We start from the raw sequence: 21,796 nt of genomic DNA on the forward strand, positions 1-21,796 counted from the left end.
CTAAACATTTATGTCTTGCCTATCCCTTTGGAGTTGTCTGACTACGAACCACAAAGGCTGGTACTGCACTGCTACTGGCTGACTTTGGTTAAGTTAAGGAGGTTCTAGCCCAGGGTTGCCTGCCTGAGGAATGCTAGAGCCCTGTGACCTGTGATGACGTAGATGTTGCCTAGACCTAAATGCTTGACAACCACTGCTGGTGGAAAACCACAGATGAAGGGAACAATTGCTGACCAGAGCACCCCTCTTCCCCTTGCATCTCACCCCACAACCGCCTTGTCCCCTGTGTCTGAGAAGGCAGAGGGGAAGGAGGAGGAAAAGGTTGTCAGGGTGGCCGTACCAGTTTTCTGCACCTGCAGTTCCCTCTTGGCTTGCTCCAAGATGGACTTGATTGCTTCATCGGAACCAGTCTCCGAAGTGCGGATCCGGGTGGTGATGTTACCTGTGGGGAGAAAGTTATAGCGATGACCTCAAACCCCAATCTGGAATAAGGGACCAGTGCCGCACACAGATGTTGCTCTGATAAAAAGCCCTGAGTCGAGTGCTGGGAGGAGGTGGGCGTGGCCTCCTCTGGCCTCTGCTTCACAGGTGCAGCAGCCCCTGGCCCACGCAGGACGGGCTTCCTGTCTGGCGAGCGCTGCTCGCATTGACTGGAGCTAGACAGTCCCGGTGGCTTAGTAACAGGGAGGACAAATTGGGTGGCCCAGGGGAAGATGACACAGAGGATGCAAAGGCCCTGCTTTCCAAGAGCATCTAAGAGCAGCTCCATCCACGGCTACAGCCTGACTGTGTTCGAGCCCCGTTCATTCATTGCAGGCTAGGATCCCGGATGGATGCAGGAACCCAGAGGGGAAGTAGGGCAAATGGCAGGGGCTCTTGCTCTGTCACTCACTCAGACGCACAGGGGAGGGGGCACAAGCCTTCTCTTAAACTGTGCGGCTCCGTTGCCACCTGCTGTCTCTTTGACATCTAGGAACCAGAAGAGAAGCCTGTGGGGAATTCCCCAGAATCAAGTGTGTCCTGACAGCCAGCCAGCCAGCCAGCCAGCCAGCCAGCCAGCCAGCCACGTGGTAGCAAGGCCTTACAGATCTGCCACATGTGTGGACGCATGGAAGCCGCTGCAGTCCAGGGGCTGGCCCTAGTGCTTCCTGGAAGCCGCTCAGACTTTTTCCACTTTTAACTGTGCTAAGGTCTGCCTGTGTAAGGCCACTTAAGATCCAGCCCACCGTGGTGCTGGAGGAAGGAAGGTGGAAGGTGGCTGATGGTAGCTGGCTCGCTGAGGCCCCCACGAACATGGGTTATGGGTGGGGTCATTCCGTGTGGTGGGACCTTTGACAGGTTTCGGAATTAGGAAGAGGCAGCGGCGGTTATCTGATTTCACTTGATCATCTGACTGTTCTCCCAGCATTCTCCCAGCAACAAGCACCATTCCCTCACCTGCTTCTGGGAACAGCGGGCAAAGCATCACTTGACTCTGGAAGGGCTTTAGGATGTGAGTCTAGGGGGGTGCTACTCTGAGGGGCGCCTCGTGTGCGCTCCGCACTCAGTAGAGGGCGGGCGGCTCAGGGGGAAGGGGCTAGGCGCCCCTGAACCCGTGCCTTGTTTTATACTTACTAGCTCTGTTTTTCCAATCAGGTTCCAGGCCAGAAACACACTGCGCAGTTGTAACCCAAATATCACAGCTTTAAGGACATGCTGCTTCCTAGGCTACAGATCGCAAGGAAAAACGCCTGCCTGCGACATACCTTCAGACCCATTTCTTCGTTTCGGTACTTCCTGAAATAGTCTGTTCAGGCTCTGGCCTGGATTCTCTGTTGAAAAACAAGTGTGGTAAGAACAAAACAATCAGGGGATGGTGGTGTTGACGACATGGGCTGTGTGACATGAAATCTGAGCCACCTGCTGCTAAAAGAGAGGGCTCAGGGCTTCCGTGGGCAGCTTGGGAGTTAGACAGAAACTTCTGCGAGGCCCCTCCCTGGCTGACATGGCTCCGCTGTCAAGGTTTATCAGAGGGCTGAATGGAGGGCGGACTGCTTGCCACTCAATTGCCCACAGCCCAGCATGGAACACACGTGAATCACCCAGTCAGTGAACGTGGTTGCCAAGGGCCTGTGCTCCATGCACGATGACATGTGCACCAACCAGCCTGTGTCACTGCACTCAATTTCAGGCACGTCTGACAAACCACCTCTCTCTAGCGCTGTTGGTTTAGCAGCGGGAGCCCCTACTTCTAGAAGAGGGAAGGAGTTCTCTAAGTCCCAGATGTGATCTGCTGTCTACCTTGGCATGGAAGGTGTTGTAAGGAGGAAGGCTGTTGGAATGCAACTTTCCTGTTGTTAACTCAGGGCAGGTTTTTGCTCACGGTGCTAAACAAGTGGCTAACACTGTAGGGGAGGTGACCTCGCAGGAGAGGCGAGGTCTGGGGCCCTGCTTCGCTCTCCCCTCCCCACTCCAGAGGACAGAGCCCAGCCAGTGCCACTGCTGCTGCTATGGGGCTGCAGGGTATTCAAAGGCCCTTTCCAGCATGAGGCCAGCAGCACCTGGGTCTGACCAGAGCGGCGATGCCCACCATGCTGGCAGGTGGTGTGTTCCATTAATTCCTTCTAGTCCAAGGCAGGGTGTGTGAGGACCAAGGTCGCAAAGTACAAGGTGTTAGGCCAAGCTACTGAGGTCGGATGTCCCCAACCTAACAGTTTAACTCACGCTTGGCCGCCCCCTGAAACTCTAGCCATAGTGGCCACTGGACAGAATCATAGCTGATGTGATATGTGGATGTTTTATCACACAGGCACACACATGTGCGCGTGCGCACACAGCCACACATGCACACATGCGCATACACACACAGGTTCCCCCCCGCCAGCGCCAGGCCATTGCGGGGATGTCTCTCACCTCTTTGTCTGCCTTGGATGCTGCGAAGAGCCAGGATGTTCTGCTCGTCGGAGAGGAATTGTTTCATCTTGTGGAACGGCTCCTTGCCACGCACAGTCAGTTTATTCCAGGGCTTGGGCCGGGCCAGAATCTCGCTCACGGACCCTTGTGACAGTCCCAAGACATAATGTCCGAAAATGCGCTGGCCGATATTGTGCTTGATGAGCTGTTCTTTGACCTGCCGGGCGATTTCTGCAGTGTCCATCTCCTCGCCCTCGGAGGCGCTCCCAGCGCTCTCTGACTGGCTGGGAGACGGGGCCATGCCATTTACATCTGGGCTTGGTTGTATTGGGCTTTGGGAAGGTATGGAGTTTGTGCTGTATGGACCTGTTGGAAAAATCACGCTTGTGCCGCCTGCTTCCTGCATGGCCTTGGAGTAGAAGGACTGCATTAGCTGTCGCTGGAGGAGAGAGTTTAGTGCAAATTTTCCTGTAGAAGCCAGGGGTAGGCTGGGGCTTGCCAGGGACGAGCTGAAAAAGTCTTGACTTAACCCCGCTGGTGAGAACTGGTGTGTACCATTAGTATTGGAAGCCTGCTCCCCCGTGTTGCGGGGCAACTGGGAAGGAGGGGAGGCCGGCAAAGGTCCCGGGCGCCGACTGTCCGGCTGGTCTTTCCCTTTTCTCCTGGCTGACCCTACAAGGAAGGGCAAACAGAATGCATTATGGGGGATAATTCCCAAGGGAAAAAAAAACCAAGACCAAAATGCAAAGTGTGCCCCCACGGAAGGGAATGGAAAGAACAAAAAAAGTGCGGATTGTACCAGGGCCAAATGCAGTGTGTTGGTTTGTTTTTTCGATTGAATTTGTTAAAGTCAGCCAAACGAGGCCCCCCAGACAAGCCACATGCATTCCTGTTTGCACCTTTCTTGTACGTTGCAGCCTGGAGAATCCCCTCGACAAAGACTCAAACTCCTAGCGTGAGTGACAAGGAGCTGGTGACACACACAGGAGGGGAGTCCGACAGGTGGCGGGTCCCCCCGCCCGAAGAGCAGCAAACACTGACATTTGGGGACCCATGGGTGCACGCCCCGCCATGTGCTCTGAGGCGCAGGCACCGCACCGAGTCGTTTGATCGAAGGCGCACACGCGCGTGTAAAGACCGACCGCAACATTATCGGAGCCCAAGACATCAGGACGCGGTTTGCCAAGCGGCCAAAACCCAAAGCACAGTCAGTGACACCACCGTTTTGGGACGAGCAAAGGAAGGCTAAGGATGGGGACGCATCCCCCAGGAAAACCTGACCCAGGAAGAGAAGCGCCACTAAGCCTTTCTAAGCAGCCCCCAGACACACAACCAGCAGGAGGCCACGCTTGCGCCTGCCTGCACCTGGCCTGTTTGCACACAACTGAGGCGAAGATCCGAGAAGCCACACCATCCTCCAGCTGCCCCTGGCGGGCACGCGGACAACACCCACCCCCTCGCCGACCTCTGCAGACGGCACTGCGGCGCCACGCATCTTGTCGCCGGGTTTCAGCAGGGCGGGCAGGGTGGGGGACAGCAGTGAGGAGGAAGAGGAGAAGACCAGACGCTCGTTAGTCACGGCGACGCTCCCACCATGCATCTGCCCACACTCACGGTTGGTCTTCCTCTTCCGCGAGCCCTGGAAGTGAAGCGAGCGAGAGCCCCACGCGGGACCCTATGCACCTACCGCTCAGGTCGCTGTTGGAGTTGCGCAGGGCAGCGTTCTCCGACTGCAGCGACCGGTTCTTCTCCAGTAGCAGCACCTCCAGGGGCTTGGCCGAGTCCTGCAAGGGGCAGAGTGGAGCTCACTGAGGGCCGGGTCTTCATGTGCCTCCTTGGGGCCCTGCCTGCCCACTCCTCCACCCGGGCCTACTGTGTGCCTATGACACCTGTTACACAGAGCTGAATTCCTAGTACCCATGTGCTAAGCTTGCAGGTGCCTCTGAGGCAGAGTTAATGCCCACTGGGATCCCTTCTCTTCTTTACTTCTTCCAAACCTTCTAGGTAGGTAATGAGTCTCGATTTTGTGCCCAAACTCAAGTGGTCTTAATCTGCACCCCATTTGGAAACCAGGGGCTGTTGGGAAGGTAATGGGTTTTTCCTCTTGCCAGTCTCAGAGATACCACAGCCTTTGGGCTGTGGGTGCGAGCCCCTGCTCAGAACATGCCTCCAGTCAGCCACCAGGTGGCTGGGTGCCTGATCACCCTACTCCAAAGGCACTGAGCCAGACCAGTTTTGGCTGACCTGAGGCTTGGTTCACTGGTTATGTTCTTAGGACTGGCGCAAGCACAGTCATGGTTTGCACTGAGCTACCACTTCAAGGACACTGACTTTTTGGCTTTTGAGAAGAGGCGATTCGCTCTCTCTCGGTTCCATGTTCCTGGAGAAGTTGTGAGCTCGAGGCACCACAGTGGCCACAGTGCTTGTGATGCCAGTGTTGACAGTGAAGGGACAAGACTGCGTACCTGGGTCCCAGCTCCCTCTGATGGCGCAAACTCCATTGACTTCAGGATACTGAAAGATGAAGACACAGGGGTTACTGCCTGTGTGGCACCCTTCACTTACAGCCTCACCCATCGGCACAGACACGAGGAGTCCCTGTTCTCCAGAAATGAAGGGCCAGACTACTGCAACCATCTCCTGGGCCCTGGTCCTGTCATCTGATGGTGGCTCTGCAATAACTGGTATGCAGTGAGCAGTTGGCTGGCAAGGTTTCCTGCCCAGCATGTAAATCACTCCATCTGGAGTCACACACACTGGATCTGCTTGGAGCTGAATCCCTGAGGTTGAATACAGTCACACTGCACTGACATCACTGAGTGGCAGGAGAGGATGGAACTGTAATGAGCAAGTTAGAAACACAGGAGCTCCTCACAGCCTTGGCACCTGCTTGGAACCCTGGGGGAAGCTGGGCACAGAGCAATGGCCCACCTTGGATGGCTCAGCCACAAGAGGCATATAGCCCCAAGCATAGGGAGGTGGGACATCTCCATGGCTGGCTTCTGCACGGCCATCCCCAAGGCTGTCTGAGCAAGGCCAAGGACTGGGTGAATGCAGCCAACAGGTGCAGCTTTTCACATTTTGTTGGCTGTGGACTTCCCTTTTCTCAGGAGAGCTGATCAGGGAGGCTGCGTGGCCAGGAGGCGCCACAAGGATTCCTCCTGAGGCCTGCATGGGGCTCAGCACGGACAGGCTGTGACACAGACTTTCCCAGAATCCTCGGGGGCTTTGTATGTCCTTAGGACCACAAAGTGTTGCCAACATGGCACAAGGTGTGGGACTGAGCCATCAGCAGCCAGAGCTGCTAGCCCTGGGAGGTTAGGGTCACCCTCTGTGTCCCATGCTGGTTGGAACCCGTGCCTTGGAGTTTGTGATCCCTGTGACGATCCTGATGAGGGAAGCTAACAGAGGAACAAGAGGCACAGAAGGAAGCAGATCAAAGCCCTCTGGGGCAAGTTCGGGTTGGTGGCAACATCACTCGGGACCTGGGGTTGTTCTTAGCATGCCTCCCCGTGTCTGCAGCCACACTCCTGCAGCTCGTTTGCTGTGTCCTTTGGGATCTCGTCATTATATATGATTATATCTAGAGGGATAAGAAGGCAGGTTTCCCCTGGCCTAGGAAACATGCATTAGTCAACGACGGTAACTTGTAAGGGGCACAGGTTCAAGGATGAGGGCCCTGTCACAGCCTCAGCCCCAGCCCCAGCAGGGCAGGGCTCCGGTGGCTGCAGACAGAGCAGGGTAACACCCAGATCTGATCTCAGCTCCTGGGGAACACGGAGAGTGAGGAGGAGGGTAGGACCAAGGCCCAGGACCCAAGGGAGGGGCCCAAGCTAAGGTCTTAAAGACAGTTCTTCAGCCTTAAAACCTGAAACCCAATTTCTGCTTTTTGCAGGGAGGACAAGAGGGGCAAGCAGGTATGGGTCCATCAGGTGGAAGCGAACACTGACAGTGGGCTGGTGAGAATGGAGTTTGTGGAGGGTCTGAGCCTGTGTGGCAGCAGAGCACAGTGTGGACAGAAGAAAGCCCTCGCTGGGAAGGCCAGGAGTGATCCTATGGCCATGGAGTTTGCCCAAGGGCCATTTTCTCAGCTCAGAGCACAACAGAAAACAGCTGAGGCCAGAGGGAAGGACTCCATCCTCAGCAGGGGCTACAGGTGTCTGCAGAAAGAGAACTGTGGGTGCAGCTGGGGGTGGAGGAGAGTGACGGAGATGGGGATAGGCCCTCCGTACAACGACGAATGCTATGTGGAGGAGCTGGGGCGCGACACTGCAGCAACTTCCTCTGGCCGCGTCTTGACCACACAGAGCAGAAGTGAAGCCAGGGTGAGACTGGAAGTCGCAAGGCAGAAGGTCAAGGGGTAGCTGTACGCTCAGTGGAGGAAGCTGATGGGGGCTGCAGGCTGGGGAGAGGGGTAGCCTATGAGCTGGAAGCACAATGAACTTAGGAAGACAGACACCAGGAAACAGAAGGAGGCCCAGGCTGGGAGCTGGGCCAGGGAAGCATGAGATTGTGAGCGCTGACACTGTAGGATGGAGCTGGGAGGAGGTGATGGCCAAAGGCACACCTTCACGGCATGGCTGTTTCCCGCTGCTGCACTCTGTGGGCTGGGGGACTGAGCTCAGAAGGCATGTGCTCCGCTCTATACTTCACACACATAAGAGTACTATGAGAAGTTGGAAGAGTTCTGTGACAGGTCTCGGTGCAAACATCTACAACATAGGGGAGTGTGGAACCACATGTGGGACACTGCCCTAGCCCACCTGTCAGCAGGTGCCCCCTGCCAAGGCCTGGCTCACACAGGGAAACATGAAATTGCATGGGGCACGCTGCCCTGGCCCACCTATCAGGAGGCAGCCCCCTGAGGCCTGGCCAGCACAGGGCATCAGGCAGCTGCGTACTTACTTGAGCTCTTTCTTCACCTCTTCATAGTCAGCCTGGCCTTTGAGTTTTTCTTCCAGTTGCTGCAAACAGAGCGCAAACAGAGGCATCTTATGAGTGGCTGTGAGTGACCACAGGCTGGGCCACAATGCCAAGTCCTTTCCCTGACTGCATCTACCCCCTCGATAGGGCCAGCAAACCTTCACCACTGGCTGGAGTCTGGTGACAATATGCATGGCTACCTGACATGATGGCTGCAGGAGAAAGCTGCTTTCCAAACTGGCCAATGGAATGGGAAAGCATCTGTTCTGTGTGAAATACCATGAAGCAGCTCATGGAAGAAAGGGAAAGGCTCCCGGCATGTAAAAGCAGCACAGAGAGGTTTTGCACTAAAATTTAGCTGGCTAAGTTGGCTGGTAGCTGCAAGACCCCTTTGGTGGGGGTCCTGCGGACTGCAGGTTCTTTGTGGGAGAGCTTCAGCAGCTAATGGGGGGAAATAAATCATGTGCAGGCGGGGACCCCTGGATGGCAGGCAAGGTTGTGGGAGCAGAGGTGGCCTGGCTATGGATGGGGCTTCTGCAAGCACAGTTGACACTGACCACTGATGGTTCCCAAGTATGAAGATGCTCTAAGGTGCTTGGCTCAGCTTGGAACTCCTGGAGGACTTGCAAGATGGCTGTGGCTCACAGGGCCTCTGGCTAGGCAGGGCTACTGGCTTCCTGCTAGGCCCACTTTGCTTCTGACTTCCTCCTGAGGGAGTCCCCTGGGGAAACTGAGGCAGTCAGCATATCTTCAAGCCAGAAGTGAACAAACTGGCTTTCCTGAATCCTGGGTATCTGCCCATCAACTGGTGCCTGATAGGCTCTGCTTGACCAGCACAATCGAGACTGTAGTTTTAAGCTAGGAATAGTCCTCACTGTGGCGAGGAGATTCCCATGTGGCCCACTGGCCCAGGGGTCTGTGTGACAGCAGGTGGCACTTGCCATCCAGCCCATCTTGTGGTGCCCTGGCTGGTGATTTCTTGCTGACTTTTTATTGCAGAAAATGGCTCCGCCTGCTTCGTTTTGAAGACTGCTGGAGCTGACTTTACATGTCATAATGGCATCTTAGCCACAATCACAGAGTAGGGTAACACTGGTCTAGAGGCAGTTTCATCTGCTCTTCCTAGTGGTCCCCTGGCAGGAAGTACCTCACGGCCATTCCGCCTTTGTGGAACTCAAGTGGGAACAACATGCTGTGGGGATGCCCAGCACTGCAGATGCCATGACACGCATGCACCGTGACCTCCAGGGGAGATGGGGAGAGCCTGGTTCAGCCCAGCTCAAGGCCAAGGGCCTGAACCCAGAGCCCTCACTGGTCACTGAGAACTGGGTGCCTGGGGGCAAAGTGAATAAATTTCCCATTTCCGAGTCAGTGGCATGGTTGCTTCTATAGCTGTGCAAAGCAGAGAGCTGGCCTGACGTGGGCAGCTCTGGGTCACTGATGCTGAGATTCTATGTTGGCCCCAGATGCCGAAAACGCTCATTGCAAGAGGAGGCCCATGGCTCCCTGCTTGGTCTCTGATGGGGCATGGGCTCCAGGAGCTCCTTTTGACCACTCCTGCCTACTTCTGCCCATAGTTGGAGCTTACATGCCTTTAGCAGCTCATGTGTGGCCTGACTTGATGATCACAGCACATGCTTCTGTACACACAGCTGTCTGCCCAGAGGAAGAAAATGCTCACTCACTGGGGTGCTTGCAACACAGACCCTGGGTGCACTTGGCATCAGGAACCTGCATTCGGCGAGCCGGCAGAGTCCTGTGGGTGGGGCCAGGCCTGCACCTGCTGCTTGACAGATGCTGGCTCTGCAGTGGACACAGAGGCTAACTTTGGATGGGACTTCACTTTGTCAGTCTGCAGAATGGGTGCAGTGGCAGGCTGGAGGGGCCGAAGGCCTTTGTGAGGCAGCCATGCATGAGGCATGGTCATCATAGAGTCAAGCTGTGACCGGTACTGTCCTACCATGCCCTGGTAGGTGACACTGGCTGTGAATATCACATGGGTGGCCCCACAGCCAGGGCCATGGCAGTGGATGTTGGGGATTGGAAAATGTACCTGTCTGAGGAATATACCTGGGCTTCATTAGGAAGGTTGAAAATGTCAGGTGTCAGATGCCTGGCTGCCAGCCCTCTCCTGGCCTGACTGGCTGTGAACTTGATGGTGGGCTTAACCTGACAGGGCCTTATATTACTCAGCTGAAAAATTGGGAGACTCAGAACCAATGGGAAACCAGAGGTGAGGGGACATGAGGAAGGGGCCAGTGGGGGCTTCCAGGCGTCCCGCAAACACTATTGTCTTGCAGCACAGGTGGAGAGAGCATATCTGTCTCCGAGAGCCTGGGAGATGCTCCCCAGCTGTTCCTGAACTGCTACAAGGATGATCCACTTGGAGTTCTTAAACTCCTGGCTGATTCTCAATGCAGACATTTAATCTAAAACTCAAGTACTAGGAGTGGGTGTTTGGTCTACTGAAGACAACTACATTTGGGCCTGATAACCTGGTGCAGGAGGTTAAGCTGCCAGTGAAGTAAGCATCCCATATCAGAGCACAGGTTTGGGTCCCTACTGCTTTGCTGCTGATCCAGCTCCCTGCTAACGTACCTGGGAAAGCATTGCAGGAAGGTCCAAGTGCTTGGGCCCTGCCATTCACATGGATGGAATTCCTGGCTGTCCCGACTTCTCGCTTCAGCCCAGCCCAGCCCAGCCCAGCCCAGCCCAGCCCAGCCCTGGCTATTGCAATCATTTTGGCAGACTGAACCAACAGATAGAACATTCTTCTCCCTACTGCCTCCTCTTCAACCCCAACTCCACCTATCCAAAAAGTTTCAGTATCTGGCTGAGTTTCTGACACCAGGTGATGGTTCACGTAGTTGGTTTCCTGCCACCCCCCTGGGTGGCTGGGGCTGAGTTTCTGGCTCCCAGCTTTGGCCTGGCTCTATCTCGGCTGTTAATGGTATTTGGGGGAATAAAGCAGCTAGCAGTGGAAGCTGTGTCTTAAACATAACAAGACAAAACAAGGCATGCATTTTGGCCTGTAGCCAACGAGGTATTCAGTGCAGAAAAACTTCCAAGTGTGGCCCTTGGTGCCCTCAAGATGCCAGCAAAGGGATCTCTGCAACACAGAGACATGCAGATGGCCTATGGGCATCGAGGGCACCTGCGGTTCATGTGGACTCTCGGCAGCGCTGTCTGAAGACCTGCTGGCTCAGGCTGGGCTATGGCTGTGGGGCACAACTCTGGGTCCAGGTCTGGGCAGCATGCACTCCCTTTTCTACTGGTTCATACGGCCTCACCAGGGAGTAAACTTGTGGGGGGCATGGACCTTTCCCCCTGAAATGCAGGCTCCTGCCCACCCAACTGACCACAAACTAGATTGCAAAGGTTCGGGAGGTTGACTCAGTGTATCTGCCTAACAGCCACCTTCAGCTTTAGGAGCAGGGACCCTGCTGGAACCCAGGGACAGCTCCTCAGACCAGCAAGGACTTGGCTTAACTTTCTGAATACCTGCACACTGCATGTCACATGGTCAGCCTCTGTCTGCAGGCAGAGGTGATCACCAGGTAATCAGGCAAGAGCATCCTGTTAGGGGGATTTGCCAGCGATGGCTGGAGCAACAAACTCTCTGTAAGCCTTTCCAGTCTCAACAACCAGCTGCAGCAAAGTGACAAAACTGGTCATGACCTCTGCTGCTAGCCAGAGGTCGCCTCCACCCTGAGATGTGCCCAGGGAAGGCCCCCTGGGGGCCTTGCACCAAGTGTGCCTCTGCTGGGACACCAGGACCCACCCCCCTCCACACCCCCTTCTTTCCTGCTCCTGAAATTAGTGCTTGCAGTACCTTTGGGACCCAACCCAGACAATGCCAGTGTAGCTTTGTGCCCTGGGCTCCCTGGGACTTGGGGCATTTGCTATTTCAGCTTGCTGGCATCAGTCTGGAGGTGATACACCCCCCTCTTGCCCAACTCATGTGGGCTGCAGGGTACCATGGAGGGACTTGATACCAGGCCTGGAGCTAGGCTGACCTTCTCCGCAGAGGGTGCTTCCCTCCTGCCCAACCATATACAAAGTGCCCTGTGGGACATGGAGGGGTGGCCTGAGCTAAGCCCCAGGACACGGGAGACAGGGGAGGCAGTGGCAGGCTCAGGCCTGGGCTGCATGGCACAGGCTGTTATATAACCAAGGAGGCCAGCTGAGAGGCACAGAATACGTCTAGAGAAGCTGTTTGTAGGCTGTTTTCCTGCTCTGTGCCTGAGACACGGTCTAGGCCCAGCTGGACCTACCTGCACCATAGGGGGTGAGGATGTGTGGAAGCCTGCACAGCTTGGAAGAGGACCCCTGGGTGACGTTAACACACGTGCCCCGCCACCCACTGGAAAGCACTGATTTTTAAAGCATCTTCAGAAAAACCTAATTTCTCCCCCTGGGAGCTTGCATTCTCTTAGCTCACCTACTGCTCTCAACGGAAGCCACCAGAGCTCTATTTTCTGTGCTTATTGCGAGTATATTGCAGGTGACTGCCTAATCACACCGCCTCGGCATCCCAGTGCTCCCACTGCAGACCAGAGTTATCAAAAACAGCCTTGTCCTGGCCATCGGCTTGCTCCCATCAATTACCAACACAGAATCATTTCTACCAGCGGGGCTGTGCCGGGGGACCTGTCTGATCAGCTGGGAGGGAGCAGCCGCATGCTGCAGCCTGCTCTGACGCCTGCTTAGGGATTGGCAGGTGCATGGCATGATGTGAATAGTGACATGCTCACCTTGAACTTGACTCAAAAAGTGGAACCCTGGGCTGAGGGAGTGGGGGAAATGTGCAGAGTGACAGACCAGCGGGCTGAGCTCATGAGTGACAGAGAGGTCTGTGGCAAGAGATGGAGCATTTCAGTGTGAGGCAAATCTACACTAGCCCCAAAGTAGGTGGGACTCTGGGTCACACTGGTGGAAGATGGAGATACCCTTTCCCCAAGGAACTGTAAATGAAAACACAGAGCTAAGTGCTCACTGACAAGGGTTCATGGTCAAGTCATTGGCATCTGAGCTGGAAGTGGCATGCTGTGCCCACTGCCTCTACCTCCCCTGCTGCTTCCAGCTCCCCTACTCTCCATCGCCCCCCCCCCCCCCCAAAGATGAAAAGCACAGCCCAAAAACATGGTTTAGAGGGGAGGAGGGATGAGCTGGGGAGAGAAGAGGAAGAAAGGACAGGAAGATGAGGCCCAAGTGGCTTCAGGAGGAAGTGGTTCTAAGCTGGTTCCCAGCAATCACCACTGCGGGATGGAACTGCCCACGGCCATTGCCACTGGACACTAAGGGCTCATTCATTAGACATTTGCCTAATGACTGTGCTCCTGCCTAGCTTGGAGATGCTGTTAGGAAAAGGGGGGGGGCCCTGAGGTAATGTATTCAATTCACCTTCTTCCTCCGGCACAGGGCCGGTGTCAGGGAGAGACCTCCCCAGCTCCGGCTGACAAGGGGTTAAGGGAATTGGATCAGGGAAGTCTGGCTGCAAGAGGGCATGTTTTGATTATCAGATCAGGTGAAGGTAAGGGAGCAATGATTTGGGGAGCAGATTGCTGGGTTGTTTCATTAACTGCATCGTATTAAAGAATTCCCCCCAGATACAGTGAAAGGACATTAATTTGTGAATGTGTGATTCTCTTTTTTTGGGGGGGTGGGGGAGGTAAAGGCAAACATTAAAGCCTTAACTGTTCTAGAAGAAATTTCTCTGTAATAGCAAACGCCAGGTCTGCAGGGCACCACATGCTCAGGGTACATCTGTGGTGTGTGCTTTGGCTGTGACAAAGGGGAGAACAGCGAGTTCAGCTTCTAAAAATGCCCTCACCAGGGTCAGCCAGGGCGACCATGGGAACACACCAGAGTGAATCTCCAAGTTCCAGATGAGTCCAGCACTCCCCGGGGCAAGGTGGTGGGAGTAGGAAATGCTGGAGAGAGAAATGCCACGGACCCTGACAGATGTGAGCAGGTTCCCACCAGTTTCCCAAAAGCTGGAGGAAATCCACACCTAAGAGCATGAGGGGAAGTTGGCAAGGGCAAGTTGTGGGAGCTGCTGCCATCCTGGCATTTTCAGGCCTCCTGAAAACCAAGTGCCAGGTCGAACCTGGTTAGAGTCAAGAAGAAGGTGGGGCCTGTGCTGGGGTGTAATCGGTGACACTGGCAACCTACACAAATGCTGACTGCAGTCCTGGCTGTTCCATTTCCAATCCAGCTCCCGGCTAACAGCTTGGGAAAAGCAGCAGCAGAAGATGGCTTAGGTATCTGGGACCCTGCTGCCCACATGGAACACCTTGATGAAGCTCCTGGTGCCAGCCCTGCCCAGCCCTGGCCATTGCAGCTATCTAGGGCAAGAACCAGCAGTCAAATCTCCTTTTTCCCTCTAACTCTGGCTTTCAAAATAAATCAATACAACTTAAAGAACAATTAAAAAAAATAACAGTGGGCCTAACTACATTCTAGAATCATTTTATATAAGAAAATTTTCTCAATTGTAGTTTTCGTTAAATTTTACACCTCACCTTGCTGCGTGGTATTCACTAGACAATGCGCTCTGTGGTGCCATTGGATGGGCGCAGGAAGCCCTGTGTGGGTGCCCCTGGGCACAACAGGGGTCCTCTGCTGGCTCTTGTTGGCCCTGTCGCCACAGGTATAGATGCCTCTTAAATCCTTCTGGCTCTGACAACCACGAACCTGTGGCTTAGAGTTCATGCCATCCTGGACATTTGGGGAATGAACCAGAAGATGGGAGCTCTGTCTCTCAGATAAATAAGCCAGTATATAATAGTGTTTCACACAAGAGCTAACAGCATTCAAAATCAGCTGCCTTGCTCCTATCGGGTTCTGGGACCACTCAATGGAAGCTGAGGGCTGCCGAGCTCGCTGTCATCTCTTGGCAGGTGGAGTGTGCGTGTGCATGTCCCACCCGTGTCCCCGTACTGTGCTTGCGCCCTTACTTTGAGTGTGCTGTTCTTGGCGCTCAGCTGCTGCTCGAGCTGGGAGATCTGGCTGGCTGAGTTCTCGCGCAGCTTGGTGAGGCTGGCTTGGAGTCTCTGCACGTCTTCCGCCAGCTGGGCCGTCTCCCGCTCCTTGGCGGCCAACTCAACTTCCAGGCTGGAGCGGGTCAGCACCTCTATGGCCTGCTCCTACAGAGAACAAGACAGATGACAAAACTGCACTGGGGACAGGTGCTCGGGTCATGAGTGTGGGTGCTGCAGGGCAGAATCTGTGCTGACTTCAGGGTGTTCCCTGGATGGCTGGATGGAGGGCATACCCTCTGGGCCCTGGCACCTGGCAGGTGCCACATGCACAGGACTGTGAACACAAGGGACAGAGGCCCTGTCCTCATGGGTCTTACAACCTCATGGGGACGGGTAGGGTGGGTGAGGTGCAGCAAACACACTTCTTAGTAAGGAAAAGAGCGTGGGGTGGAGGTAAGGACCACAGAGGAGCCACCAAGTCAGAGGTACAAGATGGCAAGGGGTCCTGATTGAGGGATGCGCGTGCGCCCGTGGACAGCCCCTGGGTGGCCACCAGGTCACTCAGATTTCTACCCTAGTGGCCTTCAGCCCCTCAATGACATTATCCAGGAGTTGAGATCCATGAACTCCCTGAGGGAGTTAAGAAGAGGTGGAAGATGCAGTTTTTATCCCTTGGCTCAGAACCCCTTGCAATGACACATTAAAAAACAAACAAAACTCCTTCCTTAACTCTCCTCCCCCAACATTTATGATGCAAAACATGTAAAAGGTGCTCACAAAGAGAAGCGGTAACTCCACTTCCCAGCAACTCAAGCAGAGCCATGCTCCAGTAACCCAGGCTCCCAGACAATTCTGGAGGGACTTACATTTAGGGGCTACACTGACAGGGATGGGGGGGAGGGGTCCGCAGAGTGGGCACCGCATCTTCAGCTCTGCACCCAATCTCCCCAGGCATGCAGTCTCGTGTCTTGATGGATGTTTCTGCCCAGGTGTGCAGCTGGGCCAGGCCACGTACGCTGTGCCCACTGTGGGGCTGTCACCTCTGGGGCCAGCAAGTCCTATGTTTTTCATTTTCCATCTGCAAACTTAACACCTTTACCATGGGAGACTGTTAACATCTATCTGTTTTTCCAACTTGTGTGATATTGCACAATCGGCTGGTCACCCCTGCTCACCTCTGGGGACGGGCATGGGAGTGACCCTGGTGAGCCCCAGATACAAGGCATAGGCTACCCAGAGCAGTTTTTTCATGGCCGGTACAGTTGCTGATGCTGTGGGGGCACTCCTGCTGTCCTTTACAACACTGTCAGTCGTGAGACCAGAAAAGACAAACATGGAAGCATCTTTCACCTGCAGAGTTGGGGAACCCAGCACTCCCAGGGAGAACATTGGCCGGCTCAACATCGGGAGCCTGGGGGAGCCTTCAGCTGAGTCCTCCAGGCAACGTGGCAAGTTAGGAGTCTCCTGGGCCAGCAGGGACCATATGGAGGGCAGCCAGGAGGAGAGACTGGTGAAATCTGCAGAGGGGAGGGGCTCTATCTTAGGGTGGGCAACTGGGTGAGGTTCAGCCCCAGAAGTTGCAGGGAGCTGGGGAGAAGGCATGCCCAAGGCTGAGGCCATGTTATAAGGAAGCAGGATGCTGATGGTGAAGGCTTCATGGGCAGTGGGAGGTGCCTGGGCTTGTGGTGGCCACGTGGGCGGGGGACGAAGTCTGTGCTCTGAGCCATAGGCTGAGGACTAGATCTCAAGTGCAAGTTCAGAACCCGTGGCCCCAACACTGGCAGGGGGGCAGGTAGGGACTGTCCACAAGTCTGTCTCCTGGGTGGAAATTCCCATAGTTCCAGGCTGCCAGGACTGGCAGGGGCATTCTGCAGTTTTCACGGGAACTTGGGGACCTCAGTAGCAGGCTGACAGCTTGTGGTCATGTGCAGCAGAGAAAACACTGGGAAAGACCAAGGCTTTAGGTCTTTAGGCTTTAGGTGACAACCAAATGAGTGTCACCAAGGGCGAATTCCACCTACTTGCTCCAGCTGTATTGTGTGAAATGCCTGGAGCTGCACAGCTGACATGTGCATCATCCTGGGGCGCCCAGCAGCTGAGTCTGGTAACACCACCATCTTGTCTTATAGCTATCTTCGTGTCAGACTTAGAACAACAGGTGAGTGTCCACAAGGTGACTGTGAGCCAGGGTCCTGCCGGGAGTCAAACACTTGGGGTCTGGGGTGATTCCTGTGGGTCTGCTGACAGCACTGGGTGAGACGAAGGATTGCACCTTGGAGTCACTTCATCTCCACTGTCACCTCCGCTTCTGCCACTACCATGCTGGCTGCGTCTGCTGCTGTTTTCACTTGTAGATGGGTTCACTGTTCAACAAGGTTTAGAGAGATGGCTGGTTGCGTGGGGCCACAGCTCCAAGCTCACGGTCATCCACATGCGCAGCCTCACATTCTCCTCCATGTCCCGTCTCAATACCCAAAGGGAGGGTGGCGACTCCCGTGATAGCTGGTGCATCATCCAGCTGTGTAACCTGCGTAGGCTACTTGACTCCTGAGCCTGGTTCCTTCTCTGTAAAAGGACACTGAAGCCTCCATTACTGCCTGTGGTGCCAAGCTCAGGACAGGTGCTCCACGGGACTGTCACCTTCTGGAACCATTGCTTCCACCCAGATACCTGATGGTGGATACCTGATGGGTAGGGTGGGGCTACTTGCATGTGGTGGGATCCTACTTGGGAACCAGTTCATATCCCAACTGTTCTACTTCCCATATAGCTCCCTGCTTGTGGCCTAGGACAACAGCGGAGAATAGCCCAAAGCCCTGCACCTGTGTGGAAGATTTGGCAGAAGCTCCTGGCTCCCTGGTTCCTGGCTTTGGATCAGCTCAGCTCCTGCTGTTATGGCTACCTGGGGAGTGAACCAGCGGATGGAATATCTTTGTCTCTCCTTCTCTCTGTAAATCTGACTTTCAATAAAAATAAAGAAAAATTAAATTAAAAAAAAATTAAAAGGACCAGGCATGGTGGCCTAGTGGCTAAAGTCCTTGCCTTGCACACACTGGGATGCCATATGGGCGCTAATCCCAGCAGCTCTGCTTCCCATCCAGCTCCCTGTTTGTGGCCTGAGAAAGCAGTCGAGGCAGGCCCAAAGCCTTGGAAACCTTCATCCGCATGGGAGACCCAGAGGAAGCTCCTGGCTTCGGATTGGCGCAGCTCTGGCCATTGTGTCCACTTGGGGAGTGAATCAACAGACGGAAGATCTTTTCTGTCTCTCCTCCTCTGTGTATATCAGACTTTGCAATAAAAATAAATCTTTAAAAAACAAAAAAAAGCGAGAGGGGAGGATTCCAGCCCCCAAACCCTGGTCTGAAGTTCATTTCCAGGGAATAGCTTAAAAGTGCTAGGTCTGGGGTTGGAAGGCTGATTTGGTCTGGCTGTCAGCCAACAGCTGCCTGTGCTATGCTGGTGGGCGGGGGGCAGGTGTGTGCGCTTCTGGAGCTTCTGCTCTCTCGTTCATGTTAACAAGCCCTGCTCCGTGGAACAGGTGAAATGACGGCCATCAAATGGAGACATGCAACCCCTTCTACAGAGAGCCAGACCCAGAGTTCATGGTTCTCCTGGGATTGCAAGGGGGACCTGGCACACAGCAAGATCTCAGGGGTCCTTGTGAACCCCCAGGGCCCCTGCCAGTGCTCCCTGGACCTAGGAGTGTGGCAAGGCCTGGATTCGGGATCACTGGTTCTTTTGCCAAATGGGTAAACGGGGGCCTAGAAGTCAGGGAGTCAACAGGAAGATGCCAACCAGAGGAGGTGGCAGTGGTGAGCTTTGTTGGGCTTTCGGGCTTTAGGCTATACCCTCTGCTCCTAATTTGCAAGTCCCCTTTTCGCAGATGGGTAAGCTGAGGTTTGGCAAGGTTCAGCTACTTGCTCTAGGTCACCAGCGGAGACATGGCAGAGCTAGGGGTCAGGATTCCAGTGGGGTCTGGCTCCCACACCAGGCTATCAGCCATGACATTGTCTTCATGGCCACGGTCATGGTTGAAGCTGGAGGGTAAGCATCCATGAACCAGTTGCTTGAAGTCCTGTCTTGCTCAGGCTGGGGAAGCAGCATCTAGGAGCTGCTTTGGGGAATTTTCAGAAAACCCAGGAGCCGGAGGAGTGAGATTTGTGCTTCGCTCTGGCGGGCATCCTCAGGGGAGATCCTGGCTACCAGCTGCCACCTTGTTACCTCTGTGGCAATCCTGATTCCTGGTCCTCCTCCCTGAAGGAGCCAAGTACCAGAATGACACCCCTCTCCATGCCCCCAGCTTCACTCCTCTGCCCCTGGGCAGGCCACCCCTGGGACCTGCACTCACAGCCAGGAGTCAGCCCTGGACTGTTGCAGAAGATGCTCTCTCTCTTTGCAGAAGTCTCTCCAGCCTCCACCTTGGTGCCCACTGGCTGGATGTGGCGGTGACAGTGGAGCCGGGGGCAATGACCAGCGGAGCCTGGCCTGTGACTTGCACAAGTTGTAGCCCCAAGGCCTGAGAAGTGCTCCTTCCCCAACAAGCAGGGTGGGTTGGGAGAGAGGAGTGCCACCCAAGGGTGCAGAGTCCCATGCGGCCACATGGCTACCCACCACATCTGGCGCCTTCTGGATCTGTGAGGCCAGCTGGAGGGAGTGGTTGGCCGACGATAGCTGCTCCCTCAGGGTCTCTGCTTCTCTCTGAGCCACCTCTGCCCTCTGAAGGAAATGGAAAGGGGCGAGAGAGAAAAGTGCGTTCAGCTTAACAACTGACAATTATTCCAAGAACATTCATCAATTCACGCCTGACTGACGATAATTGATTTTCCTAAACACTCAACCTAATAAATGCTGGGGGAGAAGAAGAAGAAGAAAAAAAACCAAAACATAGAATGTGATGGATTTTTATTTTAAACAGTACAAGGAAGAAATAATTGAGCGATTATGACAGTAATTTAACGCTAGGAGCAAGGAATCCCCTGCTGATCCTCACGCTCCGGCCCACTGCATTTCCCAGACTGAATAAATACAAGTGGAAATAGAGTCTTTTGATTCAATTTCTTTCTATTCTCATAGACCAAGAAGATTTTATTGTAGGATTACTCCCGGGACTAATTCTCACGGGCAAACAGCAAATTAGACACTCCGGCCATTCTCTGTCTACATCACGTTCTTTTCCCTGCTCTTAAGTGTTTCCAGAAATGCAAGTTGGCAGTGCCACTCCTGTGCAGTGGGCTAGGCTGATGGTGACACATTTAACCCTTCCCCAGGCAATGCTGTGGCTGGCTGTGCTGGTGTTTCTAGCCGGTGAGGCCAGGTATGGAGCGGGGAGCCCAGAACAGGGTTGGGGGGGTGCCAGAGGAGGTGGGTGGTCCCTCCCCACATTCTGTCTGTAAGGAAACCACTGCTTCTGCGAACTAGCATTTTCCACTGGATGGTGAGGATGGTTATCCCTGTGCTGACCTGGGGACAGTGGTGCCAGGGCAAGTTACCCAAGCTCTGTGAGCCTCTGCTTACCCATGGGTAAAATGGGAATGCCACCCCCTTTCTGGAGATCTTGTCAGGTCTCACATGTGGGGAGGTGTGTGGCATATGGGACTCCCGCAGAAGTGGCTGACCCACAGCTTGTCCTGGCCTTACAGTCACAATGGAGACAAAACTCAGTGGGTGGGGGATAGTAGTGAGACCCTGGGCACACAACACTGCAAGGTGCCACCTGGGCATTCTGTAAGGTACACCACACTGGCTGAGATGGGCAGGGAGACACTGGCTGTTTTGGGTCTCATGCAGAGGTGTGTGTGACTGTAGGTGTCTGTCCACTGATTATTATTATTTTTTAAGATTTATTTATTTTTATTGCAAAGTCAAATATACACGGAGGAGGAGGGATGAAGAGGAAGATCTTCCATCTGAGGATTCACTCCCTAAGTGACTGCAATGGCCAGAACAAAGTTGATCCGAAGCTAGGAGTCAGGAGCTTCTTCCAGGTCTCCCACGAGGGTGCAGGGTCCCAAAGCTTTGGGCCATTCTTGACTGCTTTCCCAGGCCACAAGCAGGGAGCTGGATGGGAAACAGGGCTGCTGGGATTAGAACCGGTGCCCATATGGGATCCCGGTGCTCAATGTGAGGACTTTAGCTACTAGGTCACTGTGCTGGGCCCTGTCCACTAATTATTAAGAAAGAAATCACAGAGACACATGCAAGAGCGCCCAGGGACTTGCCCATACTTTTAGCTGCAGGAGGAAGGGCTGGCAGCCCTGGGCAACTCTGGCTATTTATGCTATGCCCGTAGACTGGTGGAGGCCTTCTAATGGGCTACTGGCCACCTGTCCTCTTCCTGGGGAGCCTGGCCATCCTGCTTCACCTGACTCCTGGGGTGGCTGGCTGGGCCCATCTCTTCCCACCCTCTCTGTCCCATGTGGAGTTTAGAGCTGGCTGTCAGGAAAGGCGGCATGTAACCAGTATGGTAGGGACAGGGAGAGTGCATCTTCAAGTGGGAGACTCTTCTAGATCAGGCTAACTGCTCAGCTATTCAGACTGCAGCGACATTCCCTGTCTAGGGAGAAGGAGCTGGTGTACTTCCAGATAGGCTGTTGCACTTCCAGATAGGCTGTTGCAAGTTTGTCTGAAGTTATGCCATCTGCCTCAAGTGCTTGCCTCCCTGGATGATGAGCTGAACCCTGTGACATTAAGATTCCCCACAGCTCTGCAGGCAGAAGGCACATGCAGACATGATTTCCTGGTCTCTTTGACTAGCCAAGATAGTTTTTTTTCCCAAATTTTATTTTGTTTTATTGGAAGGTAGACAGAAAACACACACACACACACACACACACACACACACACACACACACACACACACACACACACACACACCCCACTCCCATCCAACCTTCAGTGACTGGGATTGGGCCAGGCTGAAGCCAGGAGCTAGAAAACTCCGAGTCTCCCACAGGGATGGTAGAGACCCAAGTACTCAAGTAACCAGCTGTTGCCTCCCA

The 21,796-nt window shown here is 54.5% G+C and overlaps 1 protein-coding gene across 11 annotated transcripts in view; it reads right to left on the reverse strand.

Annotated features, from left to right (window-relative positions):
• The window catches only part of CUX1 (cut like homeobox 1), a 290,730-nt gene that overhangs the window by 50,014 nt on the left and 218,920 nt on the right, over positions 1 to 21,796 (reverse strand). For 4 of the 11 annotated variants that reach the window (XM_040972860.1, XM_040972858.1, XM_040972856.1 and 1 more), the window contains 5 exons: positions 19,410 to 19,514; positions 14,775 to 14,963; positions 7,798 to 7,856; positions 5,358 to 5,406; positions 4,580 to 4,676 (listed from right to left, as the gene is read on the reverse strand). In XM_040972860.1, coding sequence (XP_040828794.1) covers positions 4,580 to 4,676; positions 5,358 to 5,406; positions 7,798 to 7,856; positions 14,775 to 14,963; positions 19,410 to 19,514 — 499 coding nt within the window. Of the gene's footprint in view, positions 1 to 340; positions 443 to 1,745; positions 1,812 to 2,892; positions 3,565 to 4,579; positions 4,677 to 5,357; positions 5,407 to 7,797; positions 7,857 to 14,774; positions 14,964 to 19,409; positions 19,515 to 21,796 lie in introns of all 11 variants that reach the window. The other 7 variants (XM_040972859.1, XM_040972857.1, XM_040972855.1 and 4 more) reach the window with 4 other exon arrangements.

Source organism: Ochotona curzoniae, unplaced genomic scaffold (assembly GCF_017591425.1).
Source record: "Ochotona curzoniae isolate NIBS_2020 unplaced genomic scaffold, NIBS_Ocur_1.0 contig_2321, whole genome shotgun sequence".
Classification (NCBI taxonomy): domain Eukaryota; kingdom Metazoa; phylum Chordata; class Mammalia; order Lagomorpha; family Ochotonidae; genus Ochotona; species Ochotona curzoniae.